Source organism: Mytilus trossulus, chromosome 6 (assembly GCF_036588685.1).
Source record: "Mytilus trossulus isolate FHL-02 chromosome 6, PNRI_Mtr1.1.1.hap1, whole genome shotgun sequence".
Classification (NCBI taxonomy): Eukaryota; Metazoa; Mollusca; class Bivalvia; order Mytilida; family Mytilidae; genus Mytilus; species Mytilus trossulus.
This window is the reverse complement of record NC_086378.1, coordinates 28,653,288-28,674,313: the sequence shown is the minus strand read 5'-3', so window position 1 is coordinate 28,674,313 and position 21,026 is coordinate 28,653,288. Positions and strand designations below refer to the sequence as shown.

The 21,026-nt window shown below is 31.1% G+C and overlaps 2 protein-coding genes across 2 annotated transcripts in view; both read right to left on the bottom strand.

Annotated features, from left to right (window-relative positions):
- The window catches only part of LOC134721052 (tetraspanin-9-like), a 29,388-nt gene extending 25,538 nt beyond the window's left edge, over positions 1 to 3,850 (bottom strand). Inside the window, exons 1-2 of the mRNA XM_063583755.1 lie at positions 3,746 to 3,850; positions 2,427 to 2,500 (exon numbers count right to left, since the gene is read on the bottom strand). Coding sequence (XP_063439825.1) covers positions 2,427 to 2,486 — 60 coding nt within the window. The 5' untranslated portion in view covers positions 2,487 to 2,500; positions 3,746 to 3,850. The remainder of the gene's footprint in view (positions 1 to 2,426; positions 2,501 to 3,745) is intronic.
- Positions 3,851 to 12,056: 8,206 nt separating this feature from the next.
- On the bottom strand, positions 12,057 to 20,658 carry LOC134722467 (uncharacterized). Its single transcript, XM_063586087.1, has 5 exons — positions 20,482 to 20,658; positions 19,316 to 19,390; positions 13,993 to 14,169; positions 12,785 to 12,868; positions 12,057 to 12,437 (listed from the first exon to the last, which is right to left on the bottom strand). The coding sequence occupies exons 1-5, from the start codon at positions 20,656 to 20,658 to the stop codon at positions 12,360 to 12,362; spliced, it is 591 nt and encodes a 196-aa protein (XP_063442157.1). The 3' UTR covers positions 12,057 to 12,359.
- Between the last annotated feature and the right edge of the window lie 368 nt (positions 20,659 to 21,026).

Below are 21,026 nucleotides of genomic sequence, written 5' to 3'. Positions count from 1 at the left end.
GCGTTATAATTTGGATAATGCATTATAGCTAACTTTAGAAGTAACTGCTCCAGATATACTGCAAAGTCAGTTCAAATGTACTCTTTCTTATATTACAAATACGACATAGTCGATCAATAGTTCATTATCTAGAATGATATAAAATAAAAGTGTTTCAAATGGTTAGGTTGATATTCTAGACACTTGATAAATATGTTAATGCCCGGTATTTCTTAGCCATATCTAATTATGAATTCATAGTGATTTTATGCTGCTAAAAATATAAAAGCATCTTGTTATTATACTGAACAAATGATTAAATTATTATTCCTGTACAGTTAAAAATATTTCGTGTATTGTGATTGATCCTTATTGTTAAATACTTATGAGGAGGTAACATCTTCAAATATAAAAGCTGATTTCTGTCAGCAATAGTTAGACGAGGGGATAAATTTGTCTGCGCAATGCTAGATGGTGTTGCCATAGTAGTGATAACTAAATCCATTTCATTTCAGTAATGATTTAATTTTGGATGTAACGTGTCTTCTGATTGGCTGACGTTATTTTTTTTATCATCCCATAGACATAATTTAGTCATGTGACCGTGACGTCATCAACTTTTTTCACGGTTTTCTACGGTTCAAAATGGAATTTAAAATTAAATTATAAGAAATGACTGTTATATTTTTTCTGTTTATTCGAAATAACATTAAAAAAAATGTGGTGCACACTGTTAAATAACCCGCTACGCGCGTTATTCAGTTTGCACCAAATTTTGTATGTTATTTCTTCAAAGACAGAAAAAATATTACAGTCAGTCCTTAAATGATTAGGAGTGAGTCGATATTAAACGTTACATAAACGGAACTAAGTAATATATTAAAAAATGAGATCTTTGCTGGATGTTTACACGAGACAGCAACTCAACGCAAACAATAACAACTTAAATTAAAAACCAATTGTTCAGAGAACAATTGTAGGTCTTTCCACTAGTAAAAATCTATTTTGATATTGAAATATGAAAAATCAGTTTAAAATTTTAGTACCTATGGCTTTATGATGTATTTATATGAATTTAAAGCAAAGGTCAAAATATAGATCGTCGTATTAACCTATGACCTTGACCTCAATTTCAAGGTCACAAACCAAAGGACCTTAAATCAAAAGACCCTAGGTCTTTAATATGTTTGGTTAATGAGTAATACCACTTTAAGCGTAATTCTAAATGTAAGATCGACAAAAACTCCCATTTCTTGTATGCGCACCCTTTCAACCAAAATATACAAGTAAGGACATGTTCCAACTAACAATTTATGAAAAAATATTTGTCAATATGTCATACGGTATTTGTGAAGAAGTGAAAATAAGCCAAAATCAAAATTTAGAATATGACCTTGACCTTTGACCTTGACCTCATTTTCATTTTTTTTGGACCAAGGACCTCAAATCTGAAGACCCTAGGTCTCTATCACTTATTGGGTACCAGTTGAAAATGCATATCACTTGAATCAAATGAAAAAGGGGGAATAACTCTCATATGGAGTCTCCATATAGCTTCGGCCCAAAGGAATATCCTTATCCTAAAGATGTAACGAGCAATTTGGTAAAATAAATTTGTCGTAATCTTTTACGGTTGCGAAGAAGTAGTAACCACAAGAAAAACAGTGTTCACGGAGATAACTCATACAACGTAAAGTATTTTGTTACCCGGTTGTAAATTTTTAAAGCGTATAAACTATACGATATCATATTCCAAATATCTAAGCGACAACTTATTAAACAACAATACTACGCAAGAAAAAAAAATTAGGCGGAAGAAGAAAAAAATGACCATCAGAACAAAACCTATAGGTCTTTCCACGGAAAGGTGGAAAGACCTAATTAATGGATATTAAATTATTTCTACATTTTCAGTGACTGTACGCCGAACAACACTTATATAATAACATCATAAATAGTTAATTTAATATGGCATGATATTTTCCAATACACATCATTATTTGAATCTAATTTCAAAGAAAATTATTATAAGAATTATTGTATTGGTCTTGCTGAGAATTAAAAATTAGTGAACTGATGTTTATACGACAATATATGATAATGTCTTATTCTTGCAACAGTTTCATTGCCTTAGAGTGAATCTAGAAGATATATCAAAGGATGTTCATAAAGCAGTCAGTTCTATGTAATCAAGGGGCTGCTCAACACAAAAAGTCACATGAATGGTACATGGATATAACAAACAGATATGTTTTAAATTGTAACAAATAGTACTCAGGTCTTCAATAATGATAACAATAAAAGTGAAAACAAAGACAGATCAGCTATTACTGGTATTTGATATACATGTTTCACAAGTGCAAACAAATTCAGTGGGTTTAAACGTTCAAACAGGTGCCAACTTTCACCCTTTCCTTGGTTATGCAAATATAATAAAATAAACTTACCACGAAAAATATATTCAGACATGTAACGATACAACGCCCCAGTCCTGTGATTAAAGCCATCTTAATTAATCTTTCTGGAAAAAAAGTTAAATATGATTTAAAGACTTTCAAAAATCAAAAGATCCGAACAAGTAAGTAACACGTGTTTTAACAGTTCTAAAAGATCGTAGTAGGTAACTAGTATCTATTATCGTTCTGTACATTATATTCACAATATGAAGCTTTTTGTCGAACGAGCTCAAATAGGCTTCATTTTGAGTCGAGCAGCTTATATTTTTCAATATGCAGACCACCTGATCCGTATTTTGTAAGATAGAAACAAGTGTGTCTTTTTCTCTCCAGCAAACCTGAAGATGACTTGATAATTTCGAGTCAAATTGTTTTAATTGTTTGACTGAGCAACACATTGATGAAAAAGAAATATTTCAAAGAATGTCTAGTCCTATATTTTTTAACAACATTCATCGAAAGGTATCCAGACCTTGCTAATAAATATTCTGTAGCAACTTCACAAATAATACACGATCGTTTTGGGGTATAGATTCTAAGTACTGCCGTTTTATTATCTTGATAATATTCTTTTATTTGTCTTTGTAAATTATTACTTGTACTGCTTATAAATGTTAGAAGATGTGGTATGAGTCCAACTAGTCTTGTTTTGGTAATATCCATTTGACGTGGTTTAGTACTTGTACATCCCTTAATTGTGTTGTTGTGTTATGGTAGATTTTTGTATTCTTGTCTTTCGTGTTTGCCTATGTGCCTATTAATATGCCTTTTGGTTTTTTTTTCTTGACATATTTGTTTGTCTTTATAGTTTTACTCATTTTAAATTAGATTATAACACAATGTTGACATTTAAACATATATATTTAACATGTATGTCTGTTTGGTTTGTCAATAGAATTGAATGTCATTGGAATGTCATACAAGTGTGATATTAAGCAAGCTACACAACCTGATTTATTCGGAACTAGATCCAGTAATCCTAACAGAGATATGACAAACCCTGTTTTAATGAGATTAATGTTGCTCTGTTTATCGTTTTTTTCGTGCAACGTTTTGTGAGCTAGTGTTGTATGATTGTGCTGATTTTAATTTTACAATGTTCTTTTGGAGAGTTTTGATTCCCCATCCTTTTTTTCACACTTTGACAAACGATTTAATGATTTTCTTCTTTATTCATGTTAATGTTTAGCCTTTTAATTTCAAATTTTTGTAACTTTTTGATGTTATTGTTATTAAAAAAAAGTGAACTTCTCAAATTTTAAAAAAATCAATAGTTTCTTTATTTACGTCATAAAATTGCAGAAACTTACCTTTTGCTCAACTGTATATCATGGATGTAAATTTTGTACTGACGTTAATATACAACAAAGTTACTATCTTTGAACAGTAAAACAAAGCCTTGCTTTGTCTTCATGCTCCATTGTTTGTCAAAAGATATTGGCACATCATAATGAAATAATTTGATACATGGGGATGGCTATACATGACGCCATTGTATTTATTTAAATCCACATGAATACGACGTTCTTTAATTACAAAGTCTTCGATGCTAGTAGGATTAAATTGTTTTATGAGCACGATATTAATTGAATGGCCGTAATGGCTCCCTAGTATAAGGTATACAGTTTTTGAAAAACTCGATTACAAAAAAGCAATTATTATATAGACCTCTTAATTATCTATTGGTTAAAAATTTGATCTGATGCATGCATGCATTTTACAACAGTGGAAAATCTACTGGCAAACCATCATTGTTCCTTCCTTTGATATTATGTATATGTTAACCGTAAGAAACGAAACATTTCAATAATTGGTACAATATCTGCGCAAAAGCTATTACAGATAATAACGCTCACAAGAAAAGAATGTTTTGGTAGATACCAATAATTAAGCAATTTTAAAAAAAGACCTTACTACCATATATATATATTTAGTGATTTTCTTCCTTAATATTGCAAGCGGTGATAGCTTCATGAAAAAGGTTTGTTTAAAGGAGTAGGTCCGGTAAGGACTCATTTTGGCCTCAAATTTAAGTTTCATCTGACGAAGGATTTGGACCACTTTGTAAACACTTAAGTGTCTATTTCACTTGATTCAATTAGTTTATGTGAAAGATTTTAACTGATTAAGTCATTAAAAACGATCCGATTGAAGCTCAAATATGAAAAATCTATCAAATATGCAAAAAAACGTCATTTTTCAGATGGTTTTTGGCAAAAATGAAAGTGGCCGCATCCGTGTTCATCCACAACCTTTGTATATGTTGTGTATTATCATAAAATACAACTTGCATTACAATATTATGGATGAACACGAATGCGGCCACTATCATTTTGCACGTAAACTGTCTAAAATTTAACTAAAATGATAGAATTTTGAAGATTTCAGTAATTTAGCATGACTTACTGGTGCTACAACCCGATATATGTGCATTGTATTGCCGAAAAAAACCCATATTTATGTAGCAGAAGCATTTAACTGTCCAATAAAAAACTAAAAGTTTACATTTAAACAATTTTGTAAAACTGTTATATTTTTGGGCCAAAAAGGGTCCTTACCGGACCTACTCCTTTCGGTTAAAAATATTGCTATGGGGTGTTATGGGAATAACTTCCTCGCGTGTCAACCTTTACTCGCGGTATATACGTCATTCGATTTAGTCAGCTAGACAAGCTAGCATGGTAGAAAACATAGTACGTTCAATGTGTCATTTTGTACACACAATGCATTTGATTCGCCGTTAGTAGATTGCCCTATGTCTCCAGTACAAAGTTATTGTATAAGTATTTCCTGTACAAAGTATTTAACCAGATGATATTTTTCACTTTACACCATGCCAGCCACGAACAGGTTGTTACATTTCTCATAACCTTTCACACTTTCGGTCACACAGCCAAAATAATCCAAAAAGATATCTAATGAAGAACTACCTATTTCGAGATTCTTTTGTCACATTGTAAAAACTGTTGAGGATTATTTCGCTAGCAACACGATGTTTATCAAACAATTACGTTACCCACATTTCCAATTTTAAAAAGACGTTTTTCATTCATCTTACTTTCATAGCGGATTTGACTCTTAAATCATGAAAATTATAAGATTTAATCTTTTTTACAAACATACAAGATATGAAAAATACTTGTATTTCGATTGATGCAACATATTTACATTTTATAATTAATATAAGGGATACTTTGTTTTTTTTTTTACTTTATAAAACTATACCATGATAGTTTTTGCAATAACGTCTTTCATAGTCATCTGTTGTCGTCCATTATTGTGAACATTTTCAAAGATCTACTTAACTTGTTTCAATGATCCTTTTTGTATCTAGTAAACAGTTTGTGTTGTATTCGGCCTATCAACAAACATGGTTTAAATAGGATGAAAAAGGCATTAACTGTCTTATATATATGCCTTTGATAGCAAACATTGTAAAGATATAATTCCTATTTTCAAAACCATTATCTAAATGACTCCTAAAGTCATTGCCCTTCATAGGCAGTTTTTCATGTTTTTGTCTTTCACGACTTAAAATCAATGTCGACCTAACTTTTTTTTTTGTTTTTTTTTATAGAAAATTATTTACGATTTTTTTTTATTTTGTAAATACACATTTTATGTAACGGAGAAATAACACACTGTTGGGTCAACAAGCCGGAATGCAATTGTTTTCAATATTAAAAAAAAAAATATGGTATGACATGAAATACAACTATTATAAGTCACCGTACGGCCTTCAACAATGATCAAAGCCCATACCGCAAAGTCAGATATAAAAAGCCACGAAATGATTATATAAAATAATTCTTATGAGATAACGAACGGCTTAATATATGTACAAAAAATGAACGAAAAAAAAATTGGTAACATATAAACAAACGACAATTACTGAATTACAGGCTCCTGACTTGGGACAGGTACATACAACTATATATAGAGAATGTGGCGGGGTTAAACATGTTAGTGGGATCCCAACCTTCCCTTAACCTGGGATAGTGGTGTAACAGTACAACATAAGAACAAACTATAAGAATCAGTTGAAAAAGACTTAACTCATCAGATGGATAAAAATACACATACTACAAATACAAATGAACGTGGCCGGGTACTTGTACATCCCAACAACAAAAAGACACTAAGTTCAGAACTCAGAGTACGCTCAGTTACTGACAGCTAGTTCAAATCTATTAACAAATAATAAAAAAATCATGCATCAAAGACTATATAAAACTGAGTTTAACTAATATATTATCCCCAATGATAATTAACATAGCCTGGTACCCGGTTGATTTTGAAATTGGTCATATTATTTGTATATTCCGAAGGCATGATGAATATTAACACGGAAGGGACTAACTTAGGGTCAACATTGATGAAAAAGTTCGACGCATACATGTATATCTTGAATAGGCTATATGAAACAGTTTTAACCTATTGTGGATTGGACGTTTTTCCACTCACAGTATTTCATTAGAAGCACACCTGGTAAGTGCGTATGCTATATCTACATTAAGTATTAATGTTTATAGCAGTGTATATGTCATGTATGATGAGATATTTAAATCAGTAAAGAATATGTCTTCAATAATGGAATATTATCTTATTTATCATACAGACACAAAGCGTTTGTACGTATTTTGCTATCAGTTGTTATTATCAAAACAGTGTATTGGGTTTAATGAATCAATTAATTGATTGTTTTGTATTAAAATACCCACGGATTTTTAAATTGACATTGTTTACATGTTATTTACAGATTGTCACGTTCTTCCTATTGGTTTTTTTTTGTATGAAGTTGCTTATAACACTATATTTATTCAAATCATGATGATTGATACAACGAATAAAACATTTTAGGCGAAATCTTATAAAAACAAATGTTTGAAGAACTTTTGATTCAACAGCAAATCACTCTTTAAATATGAATTCATTCAAAATATTTGACTGTTTAAATCCAAATATTTTTTTCTTAAAAAAGGTCTAACAAAAAAGATATATTTACTATATGTAACTATAGTTGATTTTTAGTGGATTTTTTGTATTCTTGAGTCTTTGAAAGTACTAAGGTATGGAAGACAACATAATTACAAGGACTGCATGTCTCATAGAAATTAACTGACTTTTGATTTGCAACCAACCTATGAAATCCAATTAGTCGTATATATACAATGTATGACGGGATTCTATTTTAAAAAAACATACAGCTCTAAGGCTTATGAACTTGCATCTTTCTTGAAACTGGCTTAAATTGAAATACTTTGTTTACAATTGCTTTTGTTTCAAACATTGATTAAAGAAATATAATTTCTCTCTATCGGCAGTCACTTTCGTCCATCTTATATTGTCTTGCAATCATTTTACGAAAACAGGTGAACATGAATTTGTCAGCTAATATCCTTTTATTACTATATACTAGATAGTTCTTATTAGCTATTATAGTAAATACCTTTTATTTTCCTTTTCCCCTCAATAAAAAAAGGAAACAAAAACAAAAATAGGATAAAAATGACGAGTGCAAAATCAAATGAGATGACTAACTTCTCATTTCTTCCATTAGCGAGTTCACCCGGAATATACGTAATTGTGACAAAAAGTTCACACAATGAAACTTCACATGAGTTTGAACTTACTATGGTTGGGAAAACAGTTGTCTCATATGCTCATATGAGCAAGTTATGTCTACCTCGAAATCACATAAGATCACCTAAGTTCGGTTTCGTATTGCTCAGTTTTTCGTCTTTTAATGTATTGTTTCGTCAATATAACGTCAATAAGTGTGTTATTTTGTCGTTTTTGTTTTACCCTGCTGTTTTCTGTCTTTCTTAGACTTAGTGGTTTTTGTACTCCTTTTGGGATCTTCCGCCTCTTTTATTGTGTAAACACACAGATACAGACAGATCTTATATACGTGAAATATCAAGGATCATTTAGAGACCAATGAAGTAACTTGAAGAATTTAATACACGTTTAAGAAACTTATAACCTAGCGCAATTCCAAGTTATAAGTAAACAATATTGAAAAAAAAAGTTAAGTTGTGATTCTAATGTTTATAGCAATAAACTGTCCGTTCATAACTTTATTTCTTGAACTTAGTAATGTTTCATTAACGTTATCAATTCAAGCATATCTTTGTATACTGAAACATGTACATTAAAACCAAGTCTCAATTTAAGCACTTTATTTTATTTATTCAATTTGGCACGTTATAATGAAATAATTTGATACAGGAAGAAGACTATAATTTGAAGCCAAAGTTTAAATTCAAATACACATGAATATGATATGCGGTTGATTATTTCAAAATCTTTGATCTTTTTGGTGATAAAAATAGGTTAAAATCACGACATTTAAAAGAATGACTACGTATAAATTCCAAAGCTTCCTTGTGTTAAATATAATGGTGATAGAATGGGCCACACAAAATTCTGATATATGCGTCCTTACAAATTTTTTTTTAAACAATTCAGACATTTTTTCGCACATAATGAATTCTTTTCTATCAATTTATATTTTTTTTTTATATCTGGAAGCTTGATTAAATAAATTGCTTCCTCTAAAAACTATTGTTTCCACCAGAAAATATTCCTGTTTTTTTGCAGGTTGGTAATGTTTAGGAAACAAATTTTAGCATCTTAGCAGAATCTGATGTTCAGTGGCTGTCGTCTGTTTATGTGATCTATAAATATTTCTCGTTTTTCGTTTTTATATATATATAAGACCGTTGGATTTCCCGTTTCCCGTTTTTCCGTTTGAATGGTTTTAGACTATAGTAATTTTTTTTTTTTTTTTTGAGGGGGGGCTTTATAGCTTGCTGTTCGATGTGAGCCAAGGAAAGCTCCGTGTTGAAGGCCGTGCCTTCACCTACAATGGTTTACATTTATAAATTGGTACTTGGATGGAGAGTTGTCTCATTTGCACCCATACCACATCTTCCTTTATCTCTATATGACGCATTTTTCGATATATTTTCTTGTAAATATGATGTTTATCTCATGCATGAGAGCAAGTACAATTTCTCTAAGCAACAAGGAGCTTTGTATAAACTATAAAAGGATGCAATTCTATTGGTAAGAGATCAGTTGGTTTCTTAAATGACAGAACGAGGCATCAAATATAAAGAATTACTAAATCCAGCAGCCCCTGCATACGGATAACATATCTCCGAACTGAAACGATATTCCCGGGCTTGTATTTCCTATCATGATTTTCTTGATATAGGGTTGCTGCTCACAAGAAATTTATTAAAGATATACCCCTTAAAACTTATTTACTTCAATATAATACTGCAACAGTTTGTCATCGCAACTTTTCTGATACCACACAGAGTTTTATGAAACCCTTTTAGATAATAAGGACATACTATGCAGATGCGCATATTGACAGGAAAATATTATTGAGGTTTTATTCTATTAGTTAAACCCCTTTGAACTAATTTGCTTCAATGTACTACTGTAACAATTTGTCATCAAAACTCCTCTGAAACCTCGCAACAGTATTCATGAAACCTTTTAGACTTTAAGGACATACTATGTAGATGTACATATCAACAGGAAATTATAATTCAATGTTGTTGTTTTTTCTTACAGTTACTTTGTTTGTCCAGTGACAATGTTGGGGCGCGGGGTATGTGAACGCGCTCACTAAGGTTCTTTAACTATACTGGCTATATTTTCATCCTCCTTTCCTTTCGTTTTTCTTACCAAATAATGCGACGTAGGTTGTCATCTGATTTTAGCATGTGATTAGCAGCAGGAATGATTTTACCTGCTTTGTGTCGGTATAATGTATGATATGTTATATGTTATACATCTTTTTTTTGGTAGTTGACTGTCTTATGATCAATGTTTTACTAGCTATGGTATTTGACTGTTTTCTAGTAATTGATGTATTTTGATTGCACATTTACTTCATTCTTATTTGATGAGGTTTCCATTGCAAAAAAAAAATACAAAATATTCTTTTCTAAAGATTGCTGTTCAACAAAGAAAAGTTCAACATGGAAAATTAAAAGTCAGCTCTTTTCTCAAAAGGTTAGTTTTCAACAAACCCGTAGTATAGAATATTTGTGTTTGATCGATTTCCGGGTTTTTCTCTCAATGGAAGTGGCTAGTTTAACTGAAGCATTGCTATTTGTGTGTACTTCTAAGTTATTTTTTAAGATTATAACCTAAAAGAAAATAAGATTGGGGAATGAAAATAAATATGCATTGATGATAAAAGGTATACTTCTTGCAATACTATGAAGGTATAAAAAGAAGAGGAGATACCAAAAATGGGACAATAAAACAAGTCAGTCTACGGACAAATGATAACATCATGGGTAAAAGAAAAACTAGAAAAGAGGCCAAACATCTATTCTGAAAACCCTCCACGAGACAGATTGATCAATAGTTCCTTCAACCGACTCCTTCTTAAGTAATATCAGCCCACTAAGGGCTCCGGTCCTATCATGTTGTTGTTTTAAATTCAAGTGCCACCAGAAATGACTTTCTAATTATTATTTCCATTCTTTTCAAATAATAAGAAACGACACATTCGTCAACACTATTTTAAATACATTATATGTATGTGATAATCCTGTATTCATTTGAAAAGAAAGACCCGTCTAAATAAACATTTGGATTGTCTTCCCTTGACCAATAAAAACAATATGTCATATATTTATAAATTATCTAGTTATAAAATTCACTATTAAAGGAACAACAAACGTGATTAGGCAACACAGAAATACAGTCATTTTGGTCTTCTTCCGACCGGCAGTTAAACTATAGCCGCAGTTGGAAGTTCGTTTGGCTATACAGGATCTAAAAGTACACAGCCACGTCCTGTTAAAAAGAAGATGTTAAATCCAAAGCCTTTTGTAAGGAGAATGCTACTCTCTCTGCACCTTCAGAACTCTTGCAAACACTCTTTTGGGGACCCAAATTAAAGGAGACATTTCATTGTTCCAGTCAAAATTTACCCGACATTTTTCCAAGACAGCCTCTATTACAGAATATATCGGTTGTATATATGTGTTCTCGTCCTTAACTTGCATGAAATATTTGCCAGTCGACGTTAAGCAAACAACAATCAATTAATCTTTTGCCAATTATTTATACTTTATTTTTAAACATACAACGTCAACTAGCTGAATGTCATTGTGATAAAATATCAACATCAATGTTTATATACATATTTATTTGTCAGAAACAGCTGTATACAATTAATTATAGTTAGCAGTGGTCATTTGACGACACGTCACAAAGTCGAAAAGAGGAAATCAATGATATCAATTTTTTAAAGACAAAATGGTACCAGAATCTTAAAAGTATCACAATGTTTTTCGATCTTTTTCTTGTTTCATGAATTTCTAGAAAAAGTGTGAATTTAAGCTTTCCATTAGATTACAGCTATACTTCTTCCGAATGGTAATGCTATATTCAGATTGAATTACTAGCCAATTCTATTGAAGATTAATGTAAATTTTATGCAGAAGGTGTATTTAAAAAGAAACCATAGTTTGGGCTTTATTGATATCAATAGATAACTCGCACACCAAAGCCTATCTATCTTACTTCCAAAAACAAACCTGGCAAATGTATATTGTTTATTCATAATTGATTTGACATAGTACATGTATGCATAGCATGCATAGGGCATACTTTGGTTAATTAGAAACATCTTGTACTGAAATGAAGTATGGTTGTGTAATTTCAAAGTAACAAGGATACATGTTTTCGATATCTTCAAATCATGGCATATTTATATTTTATACAGCGCATTATTGTTTTCAAATAATATAACAGCAAAGTACACATAATAAAAAGCAACATTTTCCAATGGAATGTTTTTATAGACTATTGGTAAGCAGAATGTATAACTATTAATTCGTGTCACATTCAACTCTCTTGAATTAATGCATCCTGCTTAAGCTGCTGTTATCCATATATTGGTTCTATCCTTGCTTCATCAGTTATCGTTTTACTGAGAATTGCCGAAAATATAATTAAAACAGCCTACAAAAGATGAAGAATATTAACATTCTGTCAGAGATCAAATATATTCGTTCAGTGTCTGTTTTCTTGTTTGAGTTAAATTAAATATATTTTTTTATCATGTTAAGCATTTTCAATTAATATTGTATAGTATATAGTATGTCTTTTTCTGTTGTAATGTTACACTTATATTTCAAGTAAGGGTGGATGGTGGCGCCTGTTAAAACGTTAAAACCCGCTGAATTTGTTTGCACTTGTCCTAAGTCAGGAACCTGTATTTTGTTTGATGATGTGGTTTAGACCGTCCGTTTTGAATTTTTCTCAGAGTTTGGTATTTTGTGATTTTACTCTTTGATTGCAATTTTTACCTGAAATACAAACATTGATGTAAATCCTAAACCAGCATACAATGGTTTCCCTAACACTTTATCCCATATGGCCTCAAAACAACCCTATAAATAAAAAATATAGTTTATACATTTATGAATTTATCGTCATGAACAATACTCAAAATCAAACATTTTGGGAGCAACTATCTAACTTCAATGGGGGAAGGTGTATGGTTTTGTCTGAGTTAGAATTTGATTGGTGTTTTTATGCTATTAAACAAAATTACAAATTGTTGTTTTCTTCAAAATTTAACACTATAAGGTATGGGGAAAATCGACATTCACGGAGTATTATTTGTTGTCATCAAATTGGGGGTCAGAATATTTTGTTTATGGAAAAACATAACCATTTCCCCACCCCTTGAGGTAAAATGGTCGTTCCGTTAGTCAGGGATGTATACTTACGTAGGAATACAATATTACCAAATGAAACCTAAAATTAATAGTTGAATGCATAGGAAGCAAACTTTCGTTGAACTATATGAATACAAATACAAATAATTTTTACATCTTTAATCGATTGGCCTAATATTTTGATTGTCCATGGAATCAACTCCTTCTTGTTCTCGAACTATTTTTAAAACACTTGGAAAAGAATATTCAAGATAAATGTAGTAATTGATCTCTATAAAGTTCTCGTTTGAATAAACGTTAACACAATCGATACTGATTGTGGAAATTCAATTCCAAGCATAATTATGTTTACAGTTCTAGCATTACTGATATGTTGCCGATCTTCTACTGTTGTATGCATGTATTACAAGCCAATTTGTTCAGTACTTCGATACATGCATAGAAATACAGACATTGGTAGAAAGAAATGTTTTAATATAAAAGTTTTTTAAATCAAGGAGTTATCTCCTTCATACATAGGTCTGATAACTTGTATGGGTTTGGTTATTTTGTCAGTACTTTTCGGTTACATCAGCTCTGTAACGATTTTAGCCTTGATATTAGATATTATGCGTCGAAACATGCAACTGTTTCGGAAAAAAACTTGCACATTTAGTGTTATTGTCAATCCCAAGTGGTTATAAACAAAATTCTAAAATTTACCTGAAGGGATACGAGTCAGATACTTTGAAGGCCTTTGAAAAACTTTTAATTTACAGTTGAATGATTATAAAATTTAACATAAATAAATCATATTTAATTGTAAACATATTTTTACTTTTCCAACTACAGACCTGTTCATATATATTCAATCCCTTTTCTGTAGCACATGAAATATCTCCGTCTGTGATCAGAGATTTACAGCATGTGATTGGTGCAGTTATATTTGTTCCATTTGCTATCGGATAACGGTTCCATTGTGGGGCAAAATTATGAAAATCCTTGTAACTATTTACACCGCAACATTCAAACTAAAATAATCAGAGACAATTTAAAATATATATATAATTTATGTTCAAACCTCATTTAAGTTATTTTGTCAAAATTCAATTGACAACTATTGTATTGGTCTTCAGAGCAAAAAAAAGAAACAACATATGTAACAGACAATGTGCATAAAGACTCTTTTTACGGGTTTTTAATAGGGACTCTCCGTTTTAAATTTTCCTCGGAGTTCAGTATTGTTGTGACTATACTTTTTAGCATATCTTGCACGTTTTTGACCGATTCGAAAAGAAGTGCAGACACAATGTGAACAAAACATGGTTGATCGAATTGACGGACGAACACACGGTGAAAGTAAGAGGTTTCGGACTTTAAGAGTGGTGTTATGCCATTTTCCAAAGTAAAACGAAGCAGGACATTAGTGTTATGTAAATTATCTAAGTTTTCAGTTTTCAAATGATTAAAAACAACTATAAGTACCTCTTTACATCGGTTGGTATCTAATGGAGACTTGTCTTATTAATAATCATACTACATGTTCATATTATATTGTTAACTTCTATTTTAATTTATCTGGTGGAGAGTTGTGTCATTTGCAAATATACCACATCTTCTTATGTTTATGATATTGACGTGTGTCTAAAAACATTTGCTATCAATAATTTATATTCTCAATATTTCCTTGTATCATGTTCACTAGTATTTTACTTTACCGTTTATGCTTTAATATTGTTACGAGGGCGTGCGATCGTTATAAAACGATGATTTATACAATAAGTATACGTTTGCAATTATAGTATTAATTGCGATTCTCGTGTGTCAAGAACTTCTCAGCTGTTTTATTTTAGTTTGTACCTATGCTGTTTTGCCTTTCGGTTGTTTGATATGTAAAATTCCGTCACATTCTATATTTGCCTGTCCCAAGCCAGGAGCCTGTAACAGTGTGGTTGTCATATGTTGCAGTCTATTTTCCTCTAATGTTTAGCACATTTAAAAAAAAAAAAAATTTCAATTGTAATATATATTGGCATGATTGAGCCATATTCAACTGGATATACGAAATGAGTTGTTGCATATTGTTGAAGGCTGATCTGTAAACTATGGCCATCTAAATCCAAATCCTTGGTTATTTTTCGAAATGACAATTATATAAAAAGAAGATGTGGTATGATTGCCAATGAGACAACTCTCCACACGAGACCAAAATAACACCGAAATTAACAAATAAATGTTTAGGTTACCGTTCGGCCTTCAACAATGAGCAAATCCCATACCGCATAGTCAGCTACAGACCTTCTAAAATTCAAACTGACCACACGCACGATACACGCACGCACGATACACGCACGATACACGCACGATACACGATACACGCACGATGAGCGATGAGCGTTACACGGAGGATTAACGCAAAATGAATGATGAATGATGAACGCACGATACACGCACGATGCACGATGAATGATAAATACACGATACACGCACGATACACGCACGCACGATACACGCACGTTGAATGATTCATTGACGAATGAACAACGAACGCTTTTTACACGATTCTCAAAGCTATTATATTTAGAATAGTATTTAAAATTTATATGCATTGTAATTAAAGGCAATACTTGTAGCTATTTTGCCGATACCAGCATAATAGATAATATATTATTTTGCCAGCTCAGATTCAAATAACTAAATTAAAGTCGGCTATTTTATAGGCACCGGAAATTTTTCTGAACTTAGACAGAAGTTCCTACCAATCAAAATATAGTGTCTTGATTAAAGTTCAGCCTGAGAGTTCAAGTTTACGGCAAACGAAGGCGAGACATTGTGTTCCGCGAAACCCTAAACTAATTTTATTTCATACAGTTAAAATCTTAATTTTATTTTTATGCATACAATGTCCGACGCATTATATCTATAGACAGTGACTGGTTCTAGAAATTATTTCAACTACATGTTTGATATAACTGATTGCAATAAATGAATGATCTATGTATTTTTATTTTCATGTTATATAATTTTTCACTTTGACGGTTTATTTGTATATATCTAAAAAAAATATAGTAAGCTGTTTTCGTATTTACTACAAGCATAGCAGAAATTATTTGATTCTTTTATGTTAACATGCACTGCAAATTTTTGTAGTTCTGTACATACATTGTATATACTTATGAACAGGACATATTAGGTTATTTCACCAATAAATCAGTAGTTGAACATTATTTTAATAGAACGTGTCGGTTTTTCCTTGATATTGCCGAAAATCAGTGATCCGACTGACACGAGCGAACTGACAAAACAACTGATTTAACAATCATAATCTCTTTTTTTATGTAAGTTACAGTGTTCCTTATATTATCCATTGTTATCAGAATCGTATATGTTAATTTAGAGCAAAAGATATTATTTTGTTAGAAAATTTGATTCGTACAAATTAATTAGAACTAGCTAAGAAAATGATATTTACCAAATAATTAGAAAATTTAAACATTTGTTATACCAAATACTTCATTATATACTTCTGAAAGGACTTTTCGTCCTGAATATGCATTAAACTTTTTGCCACTGGACGTTTAAACAACCACTGAATAATCAATTAATCAAATTTTTTCTCTCAGTAAAAATGAATTAAACAATATAACTGACACAATTGGTGTATGTTGTTTGTTTGTACAGTAAACATACTGAATTTGTTTTTATTCCTTTTATACAATTTCAAGTATGTAAGAAAATTCATACATATTTCAAAACATCCTGACACTTCAAATTTCTAGGAGGTGAGATTCTCGGGGTTTTACCTAAAACTCTTAGGGAAAATGCAATCATTAATTCCAATATGAAACCAAACGGTAATAGATATCCCATATCTTTTTTAAATGCAAGTCTAATTTGATAAGGAAATTTGAAAAAATCGATCTTAATGGTAGTTGAAATTTTACAGTGCAATCATTTTGTGTCCGTCGTTGTCTTTCATACAAGGTCCCGAAATGACAATGTCAAACAATTGAAACGAGAAAACTAGCGGCCTTATTTATGTACAAAAAATGAACGAAAAAAAATTATGTAACACATAAAACAAACGACAACCACTGAATTACAAGCCTGACTTGTGAATGTTTACAACATGATGAATGTATGTCCATATTGAAATTGAAAGACAACAAAAAACGGAAATTTTGGAAATAAAGGAGGAGGGTTAAAAAAAAAACACATTTACCTGAAATTCTCCAGTCATTAAATCTTTTACAAAATTCTTACTACAAAACAGCCTTATTTAGTTAAAAGAAATATTGAACGAAAAGCCAAAAATGTAACTAACAAACGACAAACACTGAATTACAGGCACAGTTCAAGATGAACATTAAAGTCTATAATATAATAGTTAATTTAGAATTAAAAAAAATATATATCCCTAGTTACAATGTAAAATGTAATGCATACAAGACGCGCTTTTCTGATCTACTTTAATCACGAACGTTCATAGTCGAATATTTTAAGTATTTTAAAAAAGCAGAACAGTTGAATCTATTTGATTTAGAAGGATCTGAAAGTAATCGTCAAATACATTTTACTTTAAGGTGAACGGAATGAAATTTTTTGATAAAAAAGACCATTCATTATTATCAGCCGCCATATGTAAAATGGCGACTTGCTTTATTTTGGTTTTATTTTCTACTCCTTCTACAAATATCTTCAAAGTTGTAAAAGCTGTAAATAGACTGACTGTTGGTTTTCCCGTTTGAATGGTTTTACACGTCTAGTAATTTTGGGGACCTTTATAGCTTGTTGTTCGGTGTGCGCCAAGGCTCCGTGTTGAAGGCCGTACTTTGACCTTTAATGGTTTACTTTTTAAAAAATTGTTATTTGGATTGAGAGTTGTCTCATTGGCACTCACACCACATCTTCCTATACATATTTTGAACAAAAGTAAGACTAATGTAAGTTTTAAAATCTTGATTTAAAAAAAGAATCTATTCTTTTTTCAATATTCTATTAAATCTTTTAAAAAATATTCAAATATTGATAACAAACCTCATAAATAACAAACATCCACCCCAGGGAAGCAATGTTTTCTCCCTGTATTCCCCGAAAGTCTTCCATAGTTTGTTTGAATAGATCCTTTATTGATCCTTGAATCTAAAATTATAATTTGCATATCGCGGTCACATAGAATTTCAATAGGAAAACAATCCACTTCAAATCTTCAATCTGTTTATACTAATTATGAATCTTTTTGATCACAAAAATAATGTTATATTTTGTAAGTGCAATATCCAACTTGTCCATTGTTATCATCATTACTTTTATAAATCAGTGTCCTTATTATAATGATTTCCATCCGTGTTGCTGTCGTTGTTTTCATTATTAAGATTTTCTTTAAAATGTATCATAATATTTTTTTATTTCTAAGTATTTTTACTCATTTATTTTACCTTTATTTTTACTTCAGTCATGCAGAGAAAAAAACACTGAACGAATTTAATGCGCAATGAAAAGATATTTAAAATAAAAGGTTAGTGTACTGTATTAATTGAATATTCAAAGTCTAGACACAAACAGACAAATTGGAGCTTGACACCAATCGGTATTACAAGGTAAAAATAAGAAGATTGCCAATAACACAACTCTCCACCAGAGACCAAATGACATATGCTAACATCTATAGGTCACTTCACGGCCTTAAACTCATCATAGATACCAGGGTTTAAATTTGTATAAACGCCAGACGTGCATTTCGTCTACCAAAGAATCATCAGTGACGCTCGAAAACAAAAGTTAAAAAGACCAAATAAAGTATGAAGTAGAAGAGCTTTGATTACCAACAAATCTTAAATGTTTTGCCAAATACAGCTGAGGTAATCTATTCCTGAGGTAGAAAGGCCTAAGGGTATCACCAATTGAAATTTTTGTAAACAGTTAATTTATAAATATGACCATATCAATGATAATTCATGCCAAAACAGAAGTGATGACTATGGGCTGGTGATACCCGCGGGGAATTAACACTCCACCAGCAGTGCCATCGAAAATGTGGTTGTAAATAAACCCTGGTTGTTGTCTCTTTGAAAACATTCCCCATTTCAATATTCAATTTTATCATCGTAGATACCAGGACTGAAATTTGTTTTCAGTGACACTCGAAAAAAGTTGAAAAGAAAATTCGAAACTTACAGTGCTAGGTGCAGCGTACATCAGGATGACTACTATAAGTTCAACTACTAGGAAAACACCCACTGATATTGAATACTGCAATATACATAATGATTTACTGCACTATAATATAGTGTAATTCCATATTGCAATGTTATGATATGTTTTATGAATTCAGGAATTTAGTTGCATATTTTCAAAATGAAAACATTTTGAATCATCTAAATATATATAAAGAAATACATCTGACATATAAGGATGTTTCCAACTTGCTAGCAGAAGCTTATTATCAATTACTTTGTATATTTTGTGCGATTTGCTCATCATTGCCCATACTCGACGAAGGTTTTGATTGCGATCTATCGAGTTTGTTGAAAAATTGTATAAATTTTTATAGCTGCATATTGCGTTTTATATAATGATTTCAGAAAATACATTGGATTCTTTGAATTCTCCAATTGCAGAAACGTTGTGTACATTTAAAAGAATCCAATTCATACTATTAATTTTATACCCAATACGAAGAAGTGGTATGATTGCCAATGAGACAACTCTTCACAAAAGACCAAAAAAACACAGACATTTTAAACAAATATAGGTTACCGTATGACCTTTTACAATGCGTGCATCCGTTTTTGTCTACTATATTATTCATTTTTATTTTTGTAGAAATTTCTGTATTCAAACGGCGCCTATTTTGCGATCATGGCACAGTTGTTTAACGGTATTTGAATTTCCACTGTCTGAATAATCTTCTTCGCCATCAAGGGAAACAGAAAATGAAAATATTTAGGTTTAAGGTGGTACCCAACACCTTCATTAAAATTAATTTGGCTGGTTTAATTTTCATAAACTTTTGACAATGTATTTACTTTGACCCTTTGACAAAATTATAAAAAAAATGTAAAAATTTGAACAAATCATTTTATCAGAAAAATTACACTGGTTAGATAGAAGTTTGACAAACACTAATTAAAATCATTGAGACGCTTAATATTCCCTTAACAACACAACGTAATTAAAACGTATAGCTGATTTTACAGAGTCGTGTCGTGTTAGGTACCACCTTAATTAGCAAGAAATAATTGATTACCATCTTAACTTACAACGATCAATAATTTTGACATCTTGAAACATCCCCCACAGCAACCAAAGAAAGATAAAAACAGAATTAGGATTCCACCAACTATCATGCCTGTAGATATTCCAGAGAATAGATCGCTCATGTTGAAACTACTGATGCTGTAGTTGGTAAGATATGTTCCTTTTAGTACTGCATTCAAAGCTATTTTAATAGCATTCTCTGCTGCTTTTATGAAACCGACGTCTGACGGGGATTTTAAGATTACCCCAATGGCTACCATGACTACTCCAATGACCTTCAAAAGATGTTTAAAAAACTTAATGTTGGTAATAAATAAACTCATCATAGATACCAGGACTAAATTTAGTATACGCCAGACGCGCGTTTCGTCTACAAAAGACTCATCAGTGACGCTCGAATCCAAAAAAGTTAAAAGGCCAAATAAAGTACGAAGTTGAAGAGCATTGAGGACCAAAATTCCTAAAAGTTTTGCAAAATACAGCTAAGGTAATCTATGCATGAGGTAGAAAAACCTTAGTATTTCAAAAAATTCAAAAATTTGTAAACAGTAATTTTTTAATTATAACAATATCAATGACAATTCAATTGAATGTAACACAGTTTTGTTTCTTTGAATGCTTTTAATTT

Bases quoted from the DNA above. Each gene is read 5' to 3' on its own strand.
- LOC134722467 (XM_063586087.1), bottom strand. From the start codon at position 20,658: ATGGTAGCCATTGGGGTAATCTTAAAATCCCCGTCAGACGTCGGTTTC. The intron at 19,391-20,481 runs GTTGGTGGAATC...TGTATATTGCAG, and splicing joins GAATATCTACAGGCATGATA to TATTCAATATCAGTGGGTGT. The intron at 12,869-13,992 runs GTCTGTAGTTGG...TTTTATTTATAG, and splicing joins GATTGAATATATATGAACAG to GGTTGTTTTGAGGCCATATG.